General features: G+C 53.4%; 2 protein-coding genes across 10 annotated transcripts in view; one reads left to right on the forward strand and one right to left on the reverse strand.

Moving 5' to 3' along the window:
- KIAA0319L (KIAA0319 like) overlaps nucleotides 1–4,943 on the reverse strand; it is a 90,407-nt gene extending 85,464 nt beyond the window's left edge. For 2 of the 7 annotated variants that reach the window (XM_082686857.1, XM_082686861.1), the window contains exons 1-2: nucleotides 4,486–4,726; nucleotides 1,612–1,781 (exon numbers count right to left, since the gene is read on the reverse strand). In XM_082686857.1, the coding sequence (XP_082542983.1) occupies nucleotides 1,612–1,753 (142 nt within the window). In that variant the 5' untranslated portion in view covers nucleotides 1,754–1,781; nucleotides 4,486–4,726. Of the gene's footprint in view, nucleotides 1–1,611; nucleotides 1,782–2,767; nucleotides 2,946–4,485; nucleotides 4,727–4,824 lie in introns of those variants that run through there. The other 5 variants (XM_082686856.1, XM_082686859.1, XM_082686858.1 and 2 more) reach the window with 5 other exon arrangements.
- Nucleotides 4,944–4,963: 20 nt separating this feature from the next.
- NCDN (neurochondrin) lies at nucleotides 4,964–13,762 on the forward strand. Of its 3 annotated transcripts, XM_082686899.1 has the most exons (8): nucleotides 4,964–5,159; nucleotides 5,435–5,502; nucleotides 6,383–6,523; nucleotides 7,599–8,567; nucleotides 9,378–9,619; nucleotides 10,197–10,421; nucleotides 10,801–10,943; nucleotides 12,233–13,762. In XM_082686899.1, the coding sequence occupies exons 2-8, from the start codon at nucleotides 5,470–5,472 to the stop codon at nucleotides 12,667–12,669; spliced, it is 2,190 nt and encodes a 729-aa protein (XP_082543025.1). In that variant the 5' UTR covers nucleotides 4,964–5,159; nucleotides 5,435–5,469; the 3' UTR covers nucleotides 12,670–13,762. The 3 variants fall into 3 exon arrangements, with proteins under 3 accessions (XP_082543025.1, XP_082543026.1, XP_082543027.1); XM_082686900.1 differs by lacking the exon at nucleotides 5,435–5,502 and having other exon boundaries at nucleotides 5,041–5,159; XM_082686901.1 differs by lacking the exon at nucleotides 5,435–5,502 and having other exon boundaries at nucleotides 5,079–5,159; nucleotides 6,353–6,523.
- The last annotated feature ends 5,715 nt before the right edge of the window (nucleotides 13,763–19,477 follow it).

Raw genomic sequence — 19,477 nt, forward strand, 5'->3', positions numbered from 1 at the left:
CTCAGAAATGCTTCTCCCTCCCCTCTAGGTGGAATTCCTCAAATAATAAGCTGCTCATCATGGTTCAGTGTAAAAAACTATCTTTGGTCCTCCAAAAGACTACCTGTGGTTGGAAGGCATAGTAGCAGAAGAAAAAGAGCACAGGCTGCTGAGTGAACAGACCTGGATTTCGATTCCTGGCTCTATAGTGTTTTTGCCGTGTGATCCTGGTCAAGTCATTTTGCCTCTCTGGGCCTCAATTTCTTTATGTATAAAATGAGACTAAAACTACCTGTTTTAGGATTATCGTGAGGATTAAGTGAGATAAGCTATGTAATGTTTATAACCAAGGGCCTGGTATTTGGTAGGTACGCTTCAAAAAATGCAATTTTCCTACTCTGATAGTGCTAAATCAGTTACTTATTTAACTCAAATGTTCTTACATAAAATGTTGGCCTGAAATAGTTAGCTGTCCCAGCAAAGCATCATCTGGGTAAAAAAACATTTAGGTCAACTTTCTGTCAACTGCAATTTCCACTGCTATAATTATGCAATCATCAACCACCACTGCAAGACAACAAAAACCCCAAAGCTGGTGTTACAGTAATTACTTGATGATACAATCATTACTTGATTCTCTAGATCACGACCACCAATTCCTTTGGAAAAGCAACAGAAATCTTTGGAATCACAGGAGCCAAAAGGCTGATCAGCCATCCCAGACAGTGGACTCGACAACACAAAGCTTTGTCACTGCCCAGAATGGCAGCATACTGTGAAGTCTTTCTGAAACTGCTCTTCTCTCACATTCCATACTCTGCAAAGAACAATGTCAAAAGAAGAATTGAAAGGAAAAAAATGACAGAAAGAAAGAGGACTTCTTCACACTCTTTCCTGGCAATAGGTTCTAGCTTGGCGAAATAATCTCTAGGAAGAAAGCATTCTTCTTACAAGTGAAGATTACTTTAGGAAAGGAAAGGAAGCAAAGAATCATTTACTGAGCACCTATTTTCACAGGGCTGTACAACACACTTTAATTACAGTGTCTCTCATATCGAACTATAAGGTAAATCTTATCCTTCTTTACAGATAATAGGTAACTTGCTCAAGTTTTCATAGTAAGTAGAAACATCCAGCTCCAGAACTCCGGTCTTTCCAACTTTCAAATATTTTTCTCTTCATTTACATCTTCTCCAAATCTTAAAACGATCACACCAATCCCCCTTTACAAAAAAGAACCCAATTTTAATTGTGTTTCCAAAACAAATAAACCCAACAAACTAAGTGTCCACCAAAACGATGACCATTCATACTGCTGGGTGGCTCAGTTGGTTAAGCATCTGCCTTTGGCTCAGGTCCTGATCCCAGGGTCCTGGGATTGAGCCCCACATCAAGTCCCCCATTGGGATCCTTGCTCAGTAGGGAGCCTTCTTCTTCCTCTGCCTTCTGCTTCCCCTGCTTGTGCGCTCTCTCTCTCTCTGACACATAAATAAATAAAATCTTAAAACACAAAGGATGACCATTTCTGTCAATTAGCAGATTACTTTTCTGCCTCCTACTTGTCTTTAATATGAACAGAAAGACTCATACAAAGTGCCCTTTTATCTTAAATCTATATAAAGAAAATGGTACCTGTTGACAACCACAGAGCACTGAAGCAGAAGCAAGTATAAAACGGGTATAGGCTTCTCAACCATTTCACGGATATCTGCCAACAAAATCCCAATAAAATCCAGGAAGCAGGGCTTGGCTTGACTCCCAGCCTCTTCTCCATGGCCTTCCAGACAGGCGGAACCAATTCACTATAAAGACAGAAAGAGAAGAAATTATATGCCAAGTAATTAATAATTGATTCCTGGAAATGAAGAGTGCTAGAGAATGTGACAGATTAGGGGGAAGAGAAATTTCAAGTTTGTCTTTCACTGTTCATACCTGCCTGTAAATTTTAAACCTGAGCCTTGACAAAGCCTGTAATTATCAGGATAAAAACATAGCAAGGGATATGAAATGAATCCACTGTAAAACTGAAACATTTTACATTCTATTATTTTCTAAGCTAACAGTAAATCACCCGTGAGGAAGAATGGAAAACACCAGCCTAAAGAGTTTCAGTTCCAGTTCTGCCACTAAGAGCTTTCTCACTTTGACCAAACACACCTTCTTATCTATGAAGAGTTTGGACTACCAGATTTGAGCACCTGAGAGTTTTGTCTAGCTGTGCTTTAAAAAAAATTTTCATGTGACTGTCTTTAGGAAACGCATGCACTCTCCCATTTACTACTGCCCCACCACTATGATCTTAAAAATCTATCCACGTTATACTTCGATGTCACCTCCCTGATCTCTAGAATCATTTGCAATTCCTGACTTGATTTCATAGGTACACTCAACAGATATTTGCACAGCCCTGACTATGTGCTAGATATTATTCTGGCTATTCCAGAATCTAGGAGCCAATAATTTAGGTCCCTTCCAGAGAAAAAATAATTTTCATCTGTTTCATCTATCTTATACAACTTTTTAAATTATTATATAAATCTTCGGAATATCATGAAGATTGGTTGAGTTCTGAAAAAGCAATTCAAATTCTTCTGTCCTAAATGTGCACCTGTCACCCACATGTGGCAAATGACTCCAACCCCCAACCGCAGCCAGCATACAAGGATACTGGCATCACAAAGGCTGGGTATCAATACTGACTAAGACCAGAAAATAAACACATGCACACACACACATGCACAGACAGCTGCAAAACTGACAAAGAGCCCACCCAAGAAAAGGTGTTCACCTAGCCTCAAGCATCTGAAGGACTTCTTCCTCATTCACTTCCATCCATTCAGATTTCTAGTAGTTTTGAAGTTGTATGTTAGGGAGCAGGGAGCTGAAAGATGTGTGGGCCAGTGACATGTTCAAGAGATTATGAAATGGAGCCGAAGTTAGAAAGTCTATCCAGCAACTTCTCTAGCCTTCCAAGATGGAACAGGGGGAGAGAGAGAGAGAGAGTGAGAGAGAGAGAGAGTGTGTGTGTGTGTGTGTGTGTACGGATCTTACCCAACACATTTCTGCCTACCACAAAAGGATTTTAAACTCAAAGTGACTCAACACCTGTCATCAATAGCGTGACAGGTGGGCGATAGAAGCATAAAAGAAATGAATAGGTTTTGAAAATGGGAGTAATAAACACCATTGAATTAGCAAGCAGATTAGAAGTGCAATGTCTTACAAGCCATGCATAAGAGAGAGGCAGAGCTCTTTTCACGTGAACTCCCAACCAGCCATGCCTCTGAAATCTACAATTGCCTAAGGGCACAAATCACTGCTAGAGTCCTCAAAGCCTTGCTGACCAGAGGCAAGAACAACACATCACCAAGATCCAAAGGGTTTGTTATAGAATCAAAGGGTAAAAACCCAGGGAGAGAAAACACACCCCCACAATACTTGACAAACGAAAATCTAGAAAAGCTTGCAATAGTTTTGGCATTTAGGGCGTTACAAGTACACCCGAAATAAAAGCACTCTCTGTTGCAGCAGCTGTTCAGACAGAGCAGGGGGTAATGTTTACTTAATACTTCAGGTTGATGGGGGATGTATCATAGTTCAGTCTGTCAGCTACATACGTGGAACTCCATTTATGTACACAGCGATAAGATATGTTTGAACAACGACAGAGCAAGTCTGAAACAGCCTATTCAGCTGGTATGAGTAATCAAGAATAAAGCTCTTAAAAAAAAAAAAAAAGTCTCAAGATATTTGGGAAAGTTACAGAACAGACTGCCATGAATAACTCTGCTTATATTTGCAGACATTGTTTTCCAAATAGCTGGAAAAATGAACAGATTGTTCTGGGAGGCCGTCTTTCCAGTTTGTTCCCAGCTCCCAGGCTGTTAATCACAGAAGAAAGCACAAGGACAGTCAGCTAATGCTCTACACTAACTGCATCTATGGTCGGTTGAGCACAAGCACCAGGAGGCGAGAGAAGGAAAAGCATTCCTAGAATCGCCTGAGGTTTTCTCTTTTGACTTCCTGCTTTTCACCTTTGTGCTCAATGCAGACACCACAGAACCCCTCCGTGGGGAATAATTTTCTAAATCCGGAATAAGGCAGGTTTCGCAGGGTAATTTACCCGCCGTGCTCAGCCCCGCCCCCCTTATTCCGCGTCAACTTTCTATCTTGGTGAGGAGACCAAACACAAGAGACTAAGGCTAAGGGCGAGGCTGCTGAAGTCGAGGGAGGAAGGACAGCGGTGCCCCGAGACCGGTCAGTCTGTCAAGGGATGAAGGATGCTGCGTGACCAGGCCCGGGCCCGAGAGAAGCGGGGTTTGGCCTGGGACTCCAGCTCCGCACCTGCAAAAAGCCAGAAGCAGCTGGCTGCCCTAGCCCGGCCAGGAGCGCCACCTCCGGGTCCCAACACCCGGCCAGCGCACCCTCAGAAATAGCCCGACCCGCTTGCCCCTCCCCTGAGCTCGTGGTCCTTGGCCTGGCAGCCAGCCGCCCCCGGCCACCTACCGGGGCTCAGGGCCACACAGCAGGGCCCCGGCTCTCGGCGGCCTCCGCCTCCTCCCGGTCCATGGGGTCGGGGCCCCAACCTTCGCTCCCCTCACCCGGAGGCGGAGGAAAAGGAAGAAGGTAGTGCGGGCTCCCCACCCGGACAGCTCCCTCTCGCCTCAGCCTCCCTGGACAGCGACCGCGGCCGGAAACGCCGCCTCCTCCCACCTCCCGGGCTCAACCCGGAAACACACTCTTCAGGCTAACCAGCCCTCCCGAGCACCCCCCTCCCCGGAAGCTCAAGTCCAGCCGCGAGCCGGAGGGGGAGGAGGGGCAGTGCTGAGGGACAGAACTACGCACGAGCGAAGGAACCTGGACCCCCCAGGTAGTCTCCTCCCGCTCTCCACAGGAAGTCTGCTCCTTCGCCTGCCCTCCGCGAGCCCCAGGCCCTGGACTCGGGCAATACCCACAACCAAGATGGCGGCAACGGCAGCACCCCCTACGGCTTAGCGCCCAGGCGTGCCATTGGCCAGAGCCTGAAGTGAAGCCGCCGAGGATTGGTCGAGAGCGCTGCGGGGGTGGGGGTGGAGCTGCAGCCGCCTGGAGCCGGAGTGGGCAAAGCGGCGTGAGCAGCGGCCCCAGGCTCCCGGAGCATCGGGCTCGGAGAAGATTTCGCCGCTCCGGGCCGCAGCCTGGTGAGCTCAGCCCCCTTCAGGCCCTCCCCTACATCCCAGCCGGGGCCTCGCCGAGCCGGCGCTGATCGATGCCGACACACCCCGGGGACCCTATCGCGACTCCATCGCGCCATATCGCGACATCATCGTGCCCTGTCGAGACTCCATTTTGTCACAGCCCTTTTCAATATATACCTATATATATATTTTTTTAATTTGCCCTGTCATCTTTGGGGGCTGTCCATGTCGTGATTTTTGCCGTGATCTCTTCGTGACATCACCGCGCCATCGTGAAGTGTGATCTCATCGCCGCCCTGTCGTGACTTCATCAATGTCGTGTTGTGACCTGGCTGCGGCGGGACAGGTGGTGACCGCCAGGAACCCTCTTCCCCTTCTCATCTCCCCATCTCAGCAGCCCTGCTTCGATTATCCGGCTTTTGGATTCTCCGTTGTCCTGGGAGCTACCCGGGACCCCTTCTTGCTTCTCCAGCAGCCCCTGCCGGCATCTACAGGCTGGTAGCGGGGCGGGGAGGGCGAGAAGAGGGAACGCGAAGGGTTAATTCTACCGCTGCTTCTGCTGCTGCCGCTGCCGCTGCCGCTGCTGCAGCTTCTGCCCGAGGGAGGGAAAGGAGAGGAGGCAAGGAGCCTGCGGGGGCGATTGAGAGCCCTGGCTGGAGGGGTGGGGTCCCCAGAGGGGCCTCCAAGCCTTCCCTCGTCAGCACCCTGCATCCGCACTTCTGCTGAAGCTTGTCTCCTGCCTGTTCTGGAGAAGGGAGGGGAAGGGAAACCTAGGATGCCCTTTTCCCTCATGTCAGTCTGAGTCCGGATAATCGAACTTCACCCATGTATGTCTCCATTCCTTCCTGTCTGTCCTCACCTCTCCCTCCTGGTATATGCCTGGGTGGAGGGAGATTAAACCAGGCCTCTGGTGCCAGGGGACAGCTGAACAGTGGGGCCAGCCCCCTCCCACTCCTGGGAAATTGGTAAGGAGAGCTGTCCAGCTGAGCAGCAGGATGCATGGCCCTTCCTTCCCGCTTTCTGGAGGTGACCTTGGACCAGGGTCCCTTCTTCATCCCTAAGGACTTGAGGGTCCACTGCCTTTAAGGGGCTGCCACAAGGGAGGTCAGTCTTGTGCAACCCATCCCTCCTGATCCCTCCCTCTGTGCTAATCCCTCCCTCCATCCTCCACTCCCACCCCCACCCCTCCTCTGCAGAGGGATGCTCAGTCCCTCTTGTGTTCACAGTTGGGCAAGGCGGGCATCATGGCCTCGGATTGCGAGCCAGCTCTGAACCAGGCAGAGAGCCGGAACCCCACCCTGGAGCGCTACCTGGGAGCCCTCCGTGAGGCCAAGAATGACAGCGAGCAGTTTGCAGCCCTGCTGCTAGTAAGGCACTGACTGAAAATTGGGAGGTGGGAAGGGCTGGGTGGTTGGGACCCCTTTGAATGGAGACAAAAAGTCCCCAAGGATACATAGGTGATTGCTGGCATTCCTGGAGGCACCAAAGAAGGCCCCAGAAGCCTACCTTTGGACTATTCTTTGCTCCCCTGAGTATGGGGCTAAAGGGGAGAAGGGGGGTGAATAAGACTTGGGTCCCTAGGAGCCTCGGAGGAGGCTGCCTGGGTCTGCTCTCTGGGGCGTCCCGGAGCAGATGGGAGCTGACTCATAGGGTGACAGCAGCAGGTAGTAACTAGTGCAGAGTACTTGAGGGCTGGAGATGATTGCTCTGGGGGTGGAGAGAACAGCAGAGCTAGAAGTAACTGGGAAGGGGTCTCAGGGGATGGCCGGGAGGCAGTAGGTAGGTTGAGGGTGAGGATGCTGGTTTGGGGCTTAGCCCTGTTGGAGGAACCACGCTGGGGCCAGCCGAGCAGGAGCTGCAGTGCTGGGAAGGGGGGGTTGGTGTGTGGGGGGTGAAGGGAGGAGGGAGTACAGTCGCTGCTTGTTTGCCATGGCAACAGGAAGAAGGCTCCAGAGTCAAGGGCTCACACTGCAGCAGAGGAGGTGTTGAGGTGAAATGTAAGGGGAAATGTTTTGACAGGCAGAGTGGAGAGACACAGGAGCCATTTCCCCTGAGAAGGTGGCGGGAATGGATCAGAGGCTTCTCTGGGGGGGGAGCAATTAAGGAGAGACCCTAAACCCATGGGAGATTTTAAAGTGAGATCGAAGCCCAACTCAGGTTGTTGGCATCTAGATGAAATATCAGGAAGAACTTCTCAAATGGCCAGGCGATGAAACGGCAGCATGAGTAGTTGAGGAGGCTTGGACCTCCCTTTTGTGGAGGTAATCACAGATGAGGGATCCCAGAGGTCACAACCCAGGGGAGGGAAGGAGCTGGATGAAATGACCTCTGGATCCTCGCATGAGTCCCCTTCCATGACCTAACCTTGCTAACTGTCAGCGCCCCCAGGGTGCAAGGGGGCAGTCTTCCTTTCATCCCGCTGATAGCACATACCCCCCTTAGGTGACCAAGGCAGTCAAAGCAGGTGACATCGATGCCAAAACTCGGCGGCGGATCTTCGATGCTGTAGGCTTCACCTTCCCCAATCGTCTTCTGACCACCAAGGAGGCACCAGATGGCTGCCCCGACCATGTTCTCCGAGCCCTGGGTGTGGCCCTGCTGGCCTGCTTCTGCAGTGACCCTGAACTGGCCGCCCATCCCCAGGTGCTGAACAAGATCCCCATCCTTAGCACCTTCCTCACTGCCCGGGGGGACCCGGATGATGCTGCTCGCCGTTCCATGATCGATGACACCTACCAGTGCCTGACAGCTGTGGCAGGCACACCCCGTGGGCCCCGGCACCTCATTGCTGGTGGCACCGTGTCTGCCCTGTGTCAAGCATACCTGGGCCACGGCTATGGCTTTGACCAGGCCCTGGCACTTCTGGTGGGGCTGCTGGCAGCTGCGGAGACCCAGTGCTGGAAGGAGGCGGAGCCTGACCTCCTAGCTGTGTTACGGGGCCTCAGTGAAGATTTCCAGAAAGCCGAGGATGCCAGCAAGTTTGAGCTCTGCCAGCTGCTGCCCCTCTTTCTGCCCCCGACAACCGTGCCCTCTGAGTGCCTCCGGGATCTGCAGGCCGGGCTGGCACGCATCCTGGGCAGCAAGCTGAGCTCCTGGCAGCGCAACCCCGCCCTAAAGCTGGCCGCCCGCCTGGCGCACGCCTGCGGCTCCGACTGGATCCCAGTGGGCAACTCCGGGAGCAAGTTCCTGGCCTTGTTGGTGAATCTGGCATGTGTGGAGGTACGGCTGGCGCTGGAGGAGACCGGCACAGAAGTCAAAGAGGATGTGGTGACCGCCTGCTACGCCCTCATGGAGTTGGGGATCCAGGAGTGCACCCGATGTGAGCAGTCGCTGCTCAAGGAGCCTCAGAAGGTGCAGCTCGTGAGCATCATGAAGGAGGCCATTGGGGCTGTCATCCACTACCTGCTGCAGGTGAGGGCACAGCAGCCCCGCACAGGGAGCCTAGTGTGGCGGGGTGGGGGGAGTGGGGCGGGGGCTGGAAGGCAAGGCAAAGAGGAACGTGAATTTATGTCTGGAGTAATGGGGAGAGGGCAAGATGCCACTCTGAGGGCTGATCCTGCAGCACTCCCGGGAGTAGTGTGGCCGAGCCTCCCTCTCCCTCCCCCCTGAGCCTCCACACAAGCACCATACCACACACCATATGTGCACTCACATCACAATACACACACACGCACACACACACACAACACGGTGACTTCCCACTCACTACCCTCCCCCCCAGTACACACGCACACCAAATCGAAGCAGTCTGTTCGGCTCAACGTCTCGCATTGTTTCATGCACCTGCACGTACAGACCTGTGCCAGAGCCGGGCAAAGGAGCGGGGCTGCTGGTTCCTGGCCTCTGGAGAGGTTCAGCTAACTCCTCCCAGGTCAGAGCTGCTATAGAGGGAGGGTCTAATTAGCTTTGGACCTGTGAGTTGTGTTGGAGCCTTGAGGTACTTTAGAGGTGGGGGGGGTTGAGCCCCAGCGAGTGTGGGGACATGTTGTCTGAAGTCCAGTTCCCCCAGCAGACATGCCCTGAGGGCCTGCTCTATGCCAGGCCCCTGCTGGGTGCGTCTTTAACCGTGTGCCAGGTGCTGGGTACACTGGGCTTCCCTCTGAGGGGCTCCCCAGCCAGAATTCCCTTCTAGTTGTGTTATTCCTAGGCTGGCTGGCATGCTGTCCCGGCCGGGGAGGGTCTCTGGTCCTGCTCCATCTCACGGGGGTCCCATGGCAACAGGTGGGGCCAGAGAAGCAGAAGGAGCCCTTTGTGTTTGCTTCGGTGCGGATCCTGGGGGCCTGGCTGGCCGAGGAGACCTCATCCCTGCGCAAGGAGGTCTGCCAGCTGCTGCCCTTCCTTGTGCGCTATGCCAAGACCCTCTACGAGGAGGCCGAGGAGGCGAATGACCTCTCCCAGCAGGTGGCCACCCTGGCCATCTCCCCCACCGCCCCAGGGCCCACCTGGCCGGGGGATGCTCTCCGGTGAGTTTGTAGTTAGAGTCTGTCCAGCCAGACTGTTCTAAAGAAAAGTGTAACAGGGGGACACCTCCTCCCCCCCACTCCCCCGAACTGCTCTGTGCCAGGCTTCCTGATTGGGTCATGAGATTTCCTTTAGGATTATTTCTGGGTTTTGGGGGGGCTTGTTCACGCAGGACTCCTGCTCAGCCAAGTCTTACTTGCCCGGTCCAGATTTGTCTGTAAAGAGAGAACTCGTGCTTATCGAGCAGTTACTACACGCCAGGCATTTTGCTCTACCTTTTACCAAAACAATCTCATTTGGTCCACACAGCAGATCTATGACAAGTCTCATCTGTGTGTTCAGGATGAGCAAACCGAGACTCAGGGTTAAAGTAACTGGCCCACCCGTGCACCACAAGGCAGAGCCCAAGTTTGAGCCCAGGCCCGTGAAGGACCACAGCGTATGTTCTCTGCGGGACCTACAAAGCTGGGTCCTTCCCCCCTGCTTTCATTTCTCTCAGGTGGGATGCCCCAAAAGAGGGACTCCTTGTGCCTTCATCTCTCCCCGCCCCTTACACGTCTGTTCCTTCCACGCCCCTAGGCTCCTTCTGCCCGGCTGGTGCCACCTGACTGTCGAAGATGGGCCCCGGGAGATCCTGATCAAGGAGGGAGCCCCCTCACTTCTCTGCAAGTATTTCTTGCAGCAGTGGGAGCTCACGTCCCCGGGCCATGATACCTCAGTGCTGCCTGACAGCGTGGAGATCGGCCTGCAGACCTGCTGTCACATCTTCCTCAACCTCGTGGTCACCGCACCGGGGCTGATCAAGTGAGGCCGGGGAGGAGGTGGGAGGAAGCAAGGGGGGCTGCTCAGACTCCCCTCGGATCTCCATCTCGACTTTGCTTCCCTGTGCCCGTGGGTTCCTGTTACGGTTAGAATGAAAGGCTCCCAGGACAGACAGAGACACCCCACGTGAGGATTTGGCATGTCCAGAAGCCCTCTGGGCCTGTCTTTCTGCTCCAGCCGTGACCCGTCCCTGCTCCCCAGAGGTCATGAATGGGCCCAAAGTTAACTCTTGACCCTGCTGCCTCATTTCTTGCCAAACCCTAACTGGTGAAGCTGGGAGCCCAGAATCCCAGGTTTTCCTGGGCCTTGGTCTAGCTCCACCAACCACTCCTCCCCCATCTTTCCCTCCCTTTCTCCGCAGGCGAGATGCCTGCTTCACATCTCTCATGAACACCCTGATGACGTCGCTGCCCTCACTGGTGCAGCAGCCCGGGAGATTGCTTCTGGCTGCCAATGTGGCCACCCTGGGCCTTCTCATGGCCCGGCTCCTCAGCACCTCTCCAGGTAAGGCCCTGGGGACCCAGTCCTAAAGGGTAGGGGCAAAGGACCTGGGTGGACCTGTTGTCTTCTGGGCGTAAGTCCCCATTTGCAAGGAACGGTTTGAACAGAATTTTCCAGTCGAGAGGCAGTCTCTGAAGTGTGTCTCCATCCCCCACCCTACCCCACCCTTCTTCGCCAAACGATAACATTCTCTTCCTTCTGAAGACTTTTAAGGCAAGGTCTGGTGGGTGTAAGAACAGTGCTCGAAGGCACAGGCATAAGCACCTGGAATTCCCAGCAGCCCAAGGAGTCTGAATCCAGTGTTTTCAAGGTGGAGCCTCCCCCACCCAGGCCTTGAGTCAGAAAGCTTATTCCTCCCATTGAGGTTTTTCTCTGCTCAGCACCTCACCTCCCTCGTGACCGGCTTCAGTACTTTGGTGCTCCTGTGCACAGACCTCTGCAACCCTGCCTCCCCCTGGCTCTGTGCAGGGGGAGGGAGGACATCCCCTCCCGCCCCTGCCAGCCCTCCGTGTCTCCCACTTTGGCCGTGGGTGTCTGCTTAGGTCCCTCTGTCCCCGCCTGTTCCCTGTGCCCCATCTGTCAGGTTGGAGGAGCTGAGCAGATGCCCGGGAACAGGGCGTAACGAGCCTGTACCCTCAGCTGCCTCTCTGTTCCCTGTGTGGGGATCCCAGCAGGGTCCCCCAGCAGTGGGAAGGGAACATGTCCCAGTGGACCCCAAGCCGCCCGTGTGCTCTAGCCCCGTGCTCCCGCAGTCCCAGGCTGCCTCATCTCAGCCCCTGAGTAGAGCCCCAGTGCTGTTCACCCACAAGTGCCACCAGGTTGCACTGACAGCCTCCCTGAGAGGGTCTGCAGTATGGGGGTGAGCCCCGCTTCTTGGCAGGTAAGCCAAGCCCTGGGGCCCCCTCTGGCGCCCTCTTCTGGCCCAAAAATCAATTGGCGTGAGCGGTGCCGCCGGGAGCTTTCTAGGCCCAGAGGTTCTCCCATCACCACCCCGACTACAGGAAGGCCTGACCCTGAGCTTGAGTGTACCAAGATTATTACATTTAATTCTCACAACGGATTGCTAAGATTAGCACTGTTGGCCCCGTTTCACAAGTAAGGAAATGAGAGCCAGGAAAGTGGATTAGCCAAGGTCACACAGTGGAGTCGCGGGTAGGGCTTGAGCCCAGGCAGGCTGATGGCAGGGCGCGCTTGGGCTCCTGGAGTGTATCCGCCACGAGAGGGGAAAGTAAGGGTCTGGGCAAGCAGCCGGCCCGCCAGCCTCATGTGCCCTCCACCCCCTTGCCTTCCAGCTCTCCAGGGAACGCCGGCCTCCCGAGGTTTCTTCGCAGCCGCCATCCTCTTCCTGTCACAGTCCCACGTGGCGCGGGCCACGCCGGGCTCAGACCAGGCAGTGCTGGTCCTGTCCCCTGACTACGAGGGCATCTGGGCCGACCTGCAGGAGCTCTGGTTCCTGGGCATGCAGGCCTTCACGGGCTGCGTGCCCCTGCTGCCCTGGCTGGCCCCCGCCGCCCTGCGCTCCCGCTGGCCACAAGAGCTGCTCCAGCTGCTTGCCAGCGTCAGCCCCAACTCCGTCAAGCCCGAGATGGTCGCTGCCTATCAGGGCGTCCTGGTGGAGCTGGCACGGGCCAACCGGCTGTGCCGGGAGGCCATGCGGCTGCAGGCGGGTGAGGAGACGGCCAGCCACTACCGCATGGCCGCCCTGGAGCAGTGCCTGTCGGAGCCCTGAGCGGGTGTCCGCTGGGGACAGACCCAGGGGTGGGCAGTGAGGGAAGGAGGGAGGAGGCATCTTCCCTGAAGCTCCCAGACTGGACCCCCTTCCCCAAACTCCCCCCCCAAACATCCCAGCTTTCTGGCTTTTCTGAGGGCAAGGGCACGGTGCCCACCCCTTATACAGGAACTGCATCCCGCCCCCCTCCCCCGGGTCCCCATGGGGGCAGGGATTGGCTTGGAAATCAATGTGGCTGTCCCTGCCAGGCCTGGGAAGGTTGGAGCAGCCCCCTAGGGAAGGGGGTGGGCACTGGTTGTCATTGTGCCCTCTGTCAGGCTCCTCCACGGGAGGGAGGCCCCAGGGTGGTGTAGGGCTGGCAGGAGCTGGCTGCCTCAGCCCATGTACCCTGCCGGCCAGGGCGTGGGCTCCCCTAGGCTGTGGTGTCCCCTCTAGCCTCCCAGGTCCACGTCCTTCAAATTGGCCATTTGGCTCTTGCCTTCAGCCCCTTGGGCGGAAAGCAGACTCAGGCCACCATCGCAGTTCTTCCTATCAAATTCAATGACCCAGGATCTGAGCTGCCCTATCCTTCCAGGGAATCTTGGGGCAGACAGGCCTGGCATGGGGGTATGGAAACCTCCTTCTTCCACCTGAGCTTCCTTGAGGGGACCCAGGAGTCCTTAGGCCCTGGCCTCTAAGCTTTTGTGTCATGTTGCAGCAGAGTGACAATGGGGGTTGAGGGTTTATTTATTTTGCCTGCCCTTATCGCTGCTTGGACACCTGAGCATCGAATCCCTGTCCCCCTTGTGCCATCTGGCTTGGCTGGAGCCAGAAACAGGAGGGACACTTACCCAGAATCCGCATGTTTCCTTAGTGGTTGCCCCTCATCGCCATCGTGGTGCCTGGCTTTAATTCCCACCCCTGCTTATGATTCCTCTCTGCAGAGAGATGCGACTTGCGGCTCCGGCAGGGACTACCTTTCTTATGAACCCCGGGGGACCCTCCCCCAAACCTCACCCCTTGCTTCTCTCTCCCCTTCCCTCCCCAGTGCGTTCTGTGATCTCCAAGTTCAAAGCTGTGCACATGCGGACACTCAATAAATGTTCATTGGTGACCTGCTGGTCCTTGTGTGGTCTGTCCTGCACCTTCTCTCTTCCTTCTAGACTCCAGCAGCTCACAACTACCATTTGCTGAGCCGAGGCCCTGCCACACACACTTCCACAGGTGTTCTCTCATTGAGCCTGCCCCAGAATCCTGTGACACAGGCATTATCCTGATTTTACAGGTGAAGACCCTTTGGCATGGGTAGGTGGTTGGCTCAAGATGGTGTGCCAGTGTCAGAGCCAAGAAGGGGCTGGCCGCTGACTCCTTAGCTCACACCCGGCACCTGTAGAGCAGGATGGCAAACTGGTGCCAAGGGGGCCCAGTCTAGTGGGGCTTTGGGGCTCTTGTGTACAAATGAAGTGCTGACATGAAGGGCCACCAAGTAGTAGTAGTGCCACATCTTCCAGTTTTTAAAAACAAGTCAAAAACCCTCATTTTTATTCAAACTCTGATTTTGGAATGTTGATTTTTTTTTTTTTTTTTTTTAACAAAATCACTGCTGCCCCAACAATACCTCCAGGCCAAAATGGCTTTTAGGCAACCAGCTCTTCACCTCTTTTTTTTTTTTTCTTTTTTCAGATTATTTATTTGACAGCACAAGCAGGGGGAATAGCAGAGGGAGAGGGAGAAGCAGGCTGTGGGGCTCAATCCCAGGACTCTAGGATCATAACCTCAGCTGAAGGCAGACACTTAACCGACCAAGCCACCCAGGTTGCCCTGTTCAGCTCTGTCCTATGCCACATGAGAAGAGGGGGAAGGGGACTGAGAGCTTCAGCAAGAGGTGGGAGCCAAGCACCTACTGCTTCACCAGGCCTGAGCCAAAGCTGTCAGACTGGAGCCAGACCAGCACCCAGCCCACACTAGGCAGACATCTCTCCCTAGGCCCTCAAGCCAACATTCACTAAGCATGTCTCCTGTGTCTGTCTGTGGTGGGCTATGCATAGAGGAAATTTATTTATTAGATGTACAGAAAGTCATGTTCTTAGCATGGATTCCCTGGGGAAAATATGAAAAGACAGACCCTGCCATCAAGCAGCTTAAAATCTAGAGAGGAAACAGACGAGGCATCAGACACTACAAGTATAATCAGTTGCTTCTCTGGGGGTCTGAGGAAAGTATGGCTGGAGCATGAGGAGCCCCTCAGCCTGGCTGAGTAAGTCTGAGAAAGCTCAGGAAGCAGTTGCTGAGACCTGAGGGTGAGGAATGACTTGCCAGGTAGACAAGCAGAAGAACAGCAGGTATAAACGCATGCGAGCTTTGGAACCGCAAGTAGCTTGTTGTTGCTACAATAGAGAGTGTGAAGTGCGATGAGGTTGGACCTGTGGGCATGGACCAGATCTTCCAAGTCCTGGCATGCCATGCTCAGAAGCTTAAATGTGTGATCATGCTGAGATTTTTTTTTTTTTAACAGACTATGATCCAGTTTGCATTTTTAAAGATGACTGGCTGTGAGGGGGACAACTGAGGCAGGGAACTCAGAGAGGAAGTACTAAGTCTGAACTAAATGCCCGCGGCGGTGAAGATGGAGAAAATATAGGTAGGAGTTAGTTAATAGGGCTTGGTGATTAACTGGAAGTGAGGAGGGATAAAGAGCCCTCCTGGATACCTGATCTGGGCCACTAAGTGGATAATGGGGCCATTCACTGTCACCGGGAACACTGGGAAACAGGTTAATGCAAAATATAAACTCAATATGGTAAATGGTGAGTTTGTGCTGCGTGTGGAACAGCCAGGCATCAGTTGCTTTCTGCAGTCGAGCTCAGAGCGGTCTGGGTGAGTGACAGATTTGGGAGTTGGCAGTGTAGAGTCTTAAAGTCATGGGAGTGACCGAGATCATCTAGGGAAGTAGTAAGAGAAGGGAAGGGCCCAGAGCAAGTGGCCACCTATGGTCCCAGCTCTCGAAATACTCTCCCTCCCGAGATGGAGGAGCCAAACCCTGCAGAAAGGCTTATAACAAAAGGCAGACTGAGCTCTGTACTTTAGCGAGGGATGGTCAGAGAGTTCTGGGCTCCTGAATGGGGGGAGGGGCTAGGCTAACTTTGTAACAAGACGAAGCTTGCTTTTGGTAATTCAGGTGCGAGAAAGGGCGACCTGAGCTGCAGTTGTGAGATAGAACCACCAGGTGGCGCCTCAGCATCTCCTTGTGCCAGATGCTCCCCCACTCGGCAAACACCCAGCCAGGCGCAGAGCAGATTGCCAAAGGCGGGGAGGAGGGTGGCTGTGTCAATAAAGGAGGCAGGCCTGAGTTTTTTCTTAATGTCGAATCCAAATGCAAGCTTGCTTTTTGAAAAGAGAGGGAAAGACTTGAGACCGGGGGAAGAGCAATAGGCAAAGACTGCCAAATGGAAATCTAGGATGTGTCTGAACATGAGGACCTATGGGTCAATACATGCCCTGTGTTCCCATGTGTATGTATGTTTCCCAAGAGTGTCTCTAGGCATGTCGTATGCCCCACGTGCCCAGGAGAGTCTGCATGTGTATCCCTGTGCACATCCCAGGCCTCCACGTGTGCATTCCTGTCCCAGAGAGAGCGCAAGCTGCAATGCCCACTTCCATGCCTCAGAAAGTGAGGAGTCCCTTGGCCCTGAAAGAGAAGAGCAACAGAGTCTGCAGCCATAAGACCCTGTAGGTTTTAGAAGCCCCCAAAGCAGTCGCAGGTCACGAACACCCATCTCCTCAGTAGCCATAAGGAAAATCATTTATCAGATGATCTCAGAGTGTACATGGTTTCTCTGTCTACCTACCCGGGGTCATGCTCACATGGAAGCTTCCAAAAAAGACCCCTCAGTCAGCTGAGGAATTCACAAACTCATGCATTCATCATTTTTTTAATAAGTTTCCACTGAGCACCTGCCATGCTCCCAAGCCAGTGCAGGACACACTCTCTGTTTCTCCTTGCATCTTCTTACAGAATACTTCGTGAGGCAGAAAGGAAAAACCAGTTGCAGCTGGAATGCTGGTTAGGGTGCTGACACTTTTTTTCCCCTGAAGATGGGCCATGAGGAGCCTCAGGAGAGTTTTCAGCAGGAAGGTTACATGGTTCCCTCCCTTTTACCGCTAAGTAGCATGGGAAGTGCGTCATCAGGATACTGAACGAAGGCAGGAGACCAGCTAGGGGGTTGTTGTCATGGTCTAGACAGTAGTTCTCAAACCTTACTGAGCTTCTGAGTCATCTGATGAGTATTGAAACAGACTTTCAGTCCCCACATTCAGCGTCCTCCAGGGTGAGGCCCAAGGAGTAGCACTTGTAACAAGGTTGCGGAGTCTATAGGTGATACTGGCCCAGGAAACACACTTCGAGAACCACTGGTCTATGAGAAAGACTATGGGACCCTAAAAAGGGCTGACAGGGGACGGGGAGAGATGTGTAAGGGTTAGAAATGACAACACTCCATGACGACTGGTTTACGAAGGTGAAGGGAAGGCCAGAGTCTGGGATGACTCTGTTTTCCATTTGAGGGACAGGGTATCATGTACGGAGCCCGGAGAAGAAGCAGGTTGAGGTGGGTGGCGGGGGTGGAGGGGATGTCGAGTTCACTTGTGGACTTAGAAAGTTTCAGATGGCTACAACGAGATGCCCGAAGGAAATACTCCCCGGCAATTGCATTTGTGGGTCTGAATATTTAGGGAGGGATGCAGACTGGATAGAACAAAGTTGAGAGATAGAACAAAGTTGAGCAGACTGTCCTTGGGAGGACTCCCAAGGACAGTCTGGTCGTCTGCTAGCTGACTAGCAGACACTAAAGTCGTAAGGAATGAACTCACTCACTCGTGAAGAGTGCAGACAGGAAGAAAAGGCTGAAACTTCAACCCTGAGGAAGAAAAACCAACATGAAGGATGTGGCTGAACAATGAGCTAGAAAAGTAAGCTGAGGAGAGTCAGGGTAAAAAGGAGGAGAACCAGGCAAGAAGGGAGTGTCTCAAGCTGCAGCAGGGTAGAGTGAGAAAATCCACAAAAGCCACTGGACAGGCAGCCTGTCCTGTCATTCTGGCCTTCCCCAGCCAGAATCCTGCTGGAGAGAGAAAGGGATCCCCAGAGCTGGGCACAGGCAACGCTGGCCTTGCCACTCCTGGACTTCCCCCAAAGGGTCCACCAACCTGCATGCCATGTACTAACCCACATACACCTGTCCTAGAGCCCCACTTCTGAATTTGAGGATGGAGGAGAAGGGGTCTCGTCACTCACACATCTACATATCCAGACACACACAAACACACTCCGGACCTCTGGTCTGTCCTGGGCACAGAGGCAGCAGCTCTACCCAGCTCTGCTTCTTTCCCCACCCTAGCTGGTGGTTCCAGCCTCCAAAAAGTTCTTAGTGATGTTGCTGCTTCCAGCCTCCTCCCTTTTTCCCCATGGTCCCCCAGACTGAGATGACTCAGACCTGAGTTCTGCCACTGCCTCTGGGATACCCCCACTCAAGTCCCCTCCACATACATACCATGGGTCAATCCCCCTCTCTTCTTAACCTACCTGTGCATCTCCACCTTTCTTTTCTCATCATCTGCTTCCCCAGAAAGGGGCCTCAGAAAACATCCAGTCCTCTCTGAGTCACCCTGCTTTGTTGCCACTGTTGTTGAAGTTGCAGAAACTGAGGTCAGAGGCGAGGAAGGACTCGCCCAGGGGCACAGGTTGGTCAGAGTGAGAACTACATCTGTAGGCTCCTGAGGGGTAGGCAGTACAGCACAGAGAGAGGCTGTAGGCAGACCACCCTGGCTCTGCCACTTCTCTGGCTGCTGGCTTCTCCATGATGATGTTGGCCAAATCCACTCACCTACCTCCCCGTGCCACATCTTCCTCACCAGAGAGCATGACGGTGAAGCAACCCAGTACTCACCAGGTACTTAAGACAGAACACCGCACACTCTGTAATAAGTACTTGCTGTGATTATTTCAGAATTCTATGTTTTTTGGTCTGAGCATCTTCTCGCCTTTTTTTTTTTTTTAAACATCTTCCTTCTGCTTTTTAAATTCCTATTCTTCTTAGTATTCCTCTCATTCCCTTTCTTTAATCCTTGATCCTGCTTCTGCGGCAGGGGGGCAGAAGAGGAGAGGGTTGGGTTTTGGGAGAAAGGTGGATGACTGAAGGGACGGGAATGTCCTTGGGAGACAGCCAAGCCTGCCATGGTAACCCGCAAACACACAGCCTGCACATGTCAGGGTGCTGACTGCACACCATCCATATGGGGCATTTAGACATACCTTCACCCAACAGTCTCTCGTGTGTGTGTGTGTGTGTGTGTGTGTGTGTGTGTGTGTGAGACAGACCTCCACTCAGTCAGCCCAGGCTCTCCTGGCTTCAAAAACATCTGGAGTCCTTTTCTGGTGGAACCCTTGCCCAATTCCCAGCTGGACAACCCTCTTTGTTGGTGTGTCCAGCTACCTCAGACCCTTGCTTAGCACTGGGAGTTATCAGCCCCTGGAGAAGGCTGAGTGAAATGGGCACCTTTAGAGGGTCTTTGATCCAGAAACATTCAGAAAGACTGTAATGGCTCTCTATGTGTGTATGGCGCGTACACACATCACACGCTGACACATGTGTGCACATGAGCCAGTGGGCTTGGGTCGGCAGCTCTCAAACTTCTTCCACATTGACGATGGCCCATCCACAGTCCGGTGAGGGGGTCAGTGAAAGGACTGATACCCATTTTACAGACTAGGAAACTGAGGATGAGAAAGAGTAGTGCCTTGCTCAAAGGCAAATAAAGGCGGTAGCGCTGAGAT

Source organism: Mustela nivalis (genome assembly GCF_964662115.1).
Source record: "Mustela nivalis genome assembly, chromosome: 10".
NCBI classification, from domain to species: domain Eukaryota; kingdom Metazoa; phylum Chordata; class Mammalia; order Carnivora; family Mustelidae; genus Mustela; species Mustela nivalis.

What these genes read in the sequence shown, in the direction of transcription:
- NCDN (XM_082686899.1), top strand. Translation starts at nt 5,470, where the DNA reads ATGTCGTGTTGTGACCTGGCTGCGGCGGGACAG. An exon ending in ACCTGGCTGCGGCGGGACAG is followed by an intron (nt 5,503 to 6,382) that starts GTGGTGACCGCC and finishes TTGTGTTCACAG; the next exon opens with TTGGGCAAGGCGGGCATCAT. An exon ending in TGGCCGGGGGATGCTCTCCG is followed by an intron (nt 9,620 to 10,196) that starts GTGAGTTTGTAG and finishes CCACGCCCCTAG; the next exon opens with GCTCCTTCTGCCCGGCTGGT.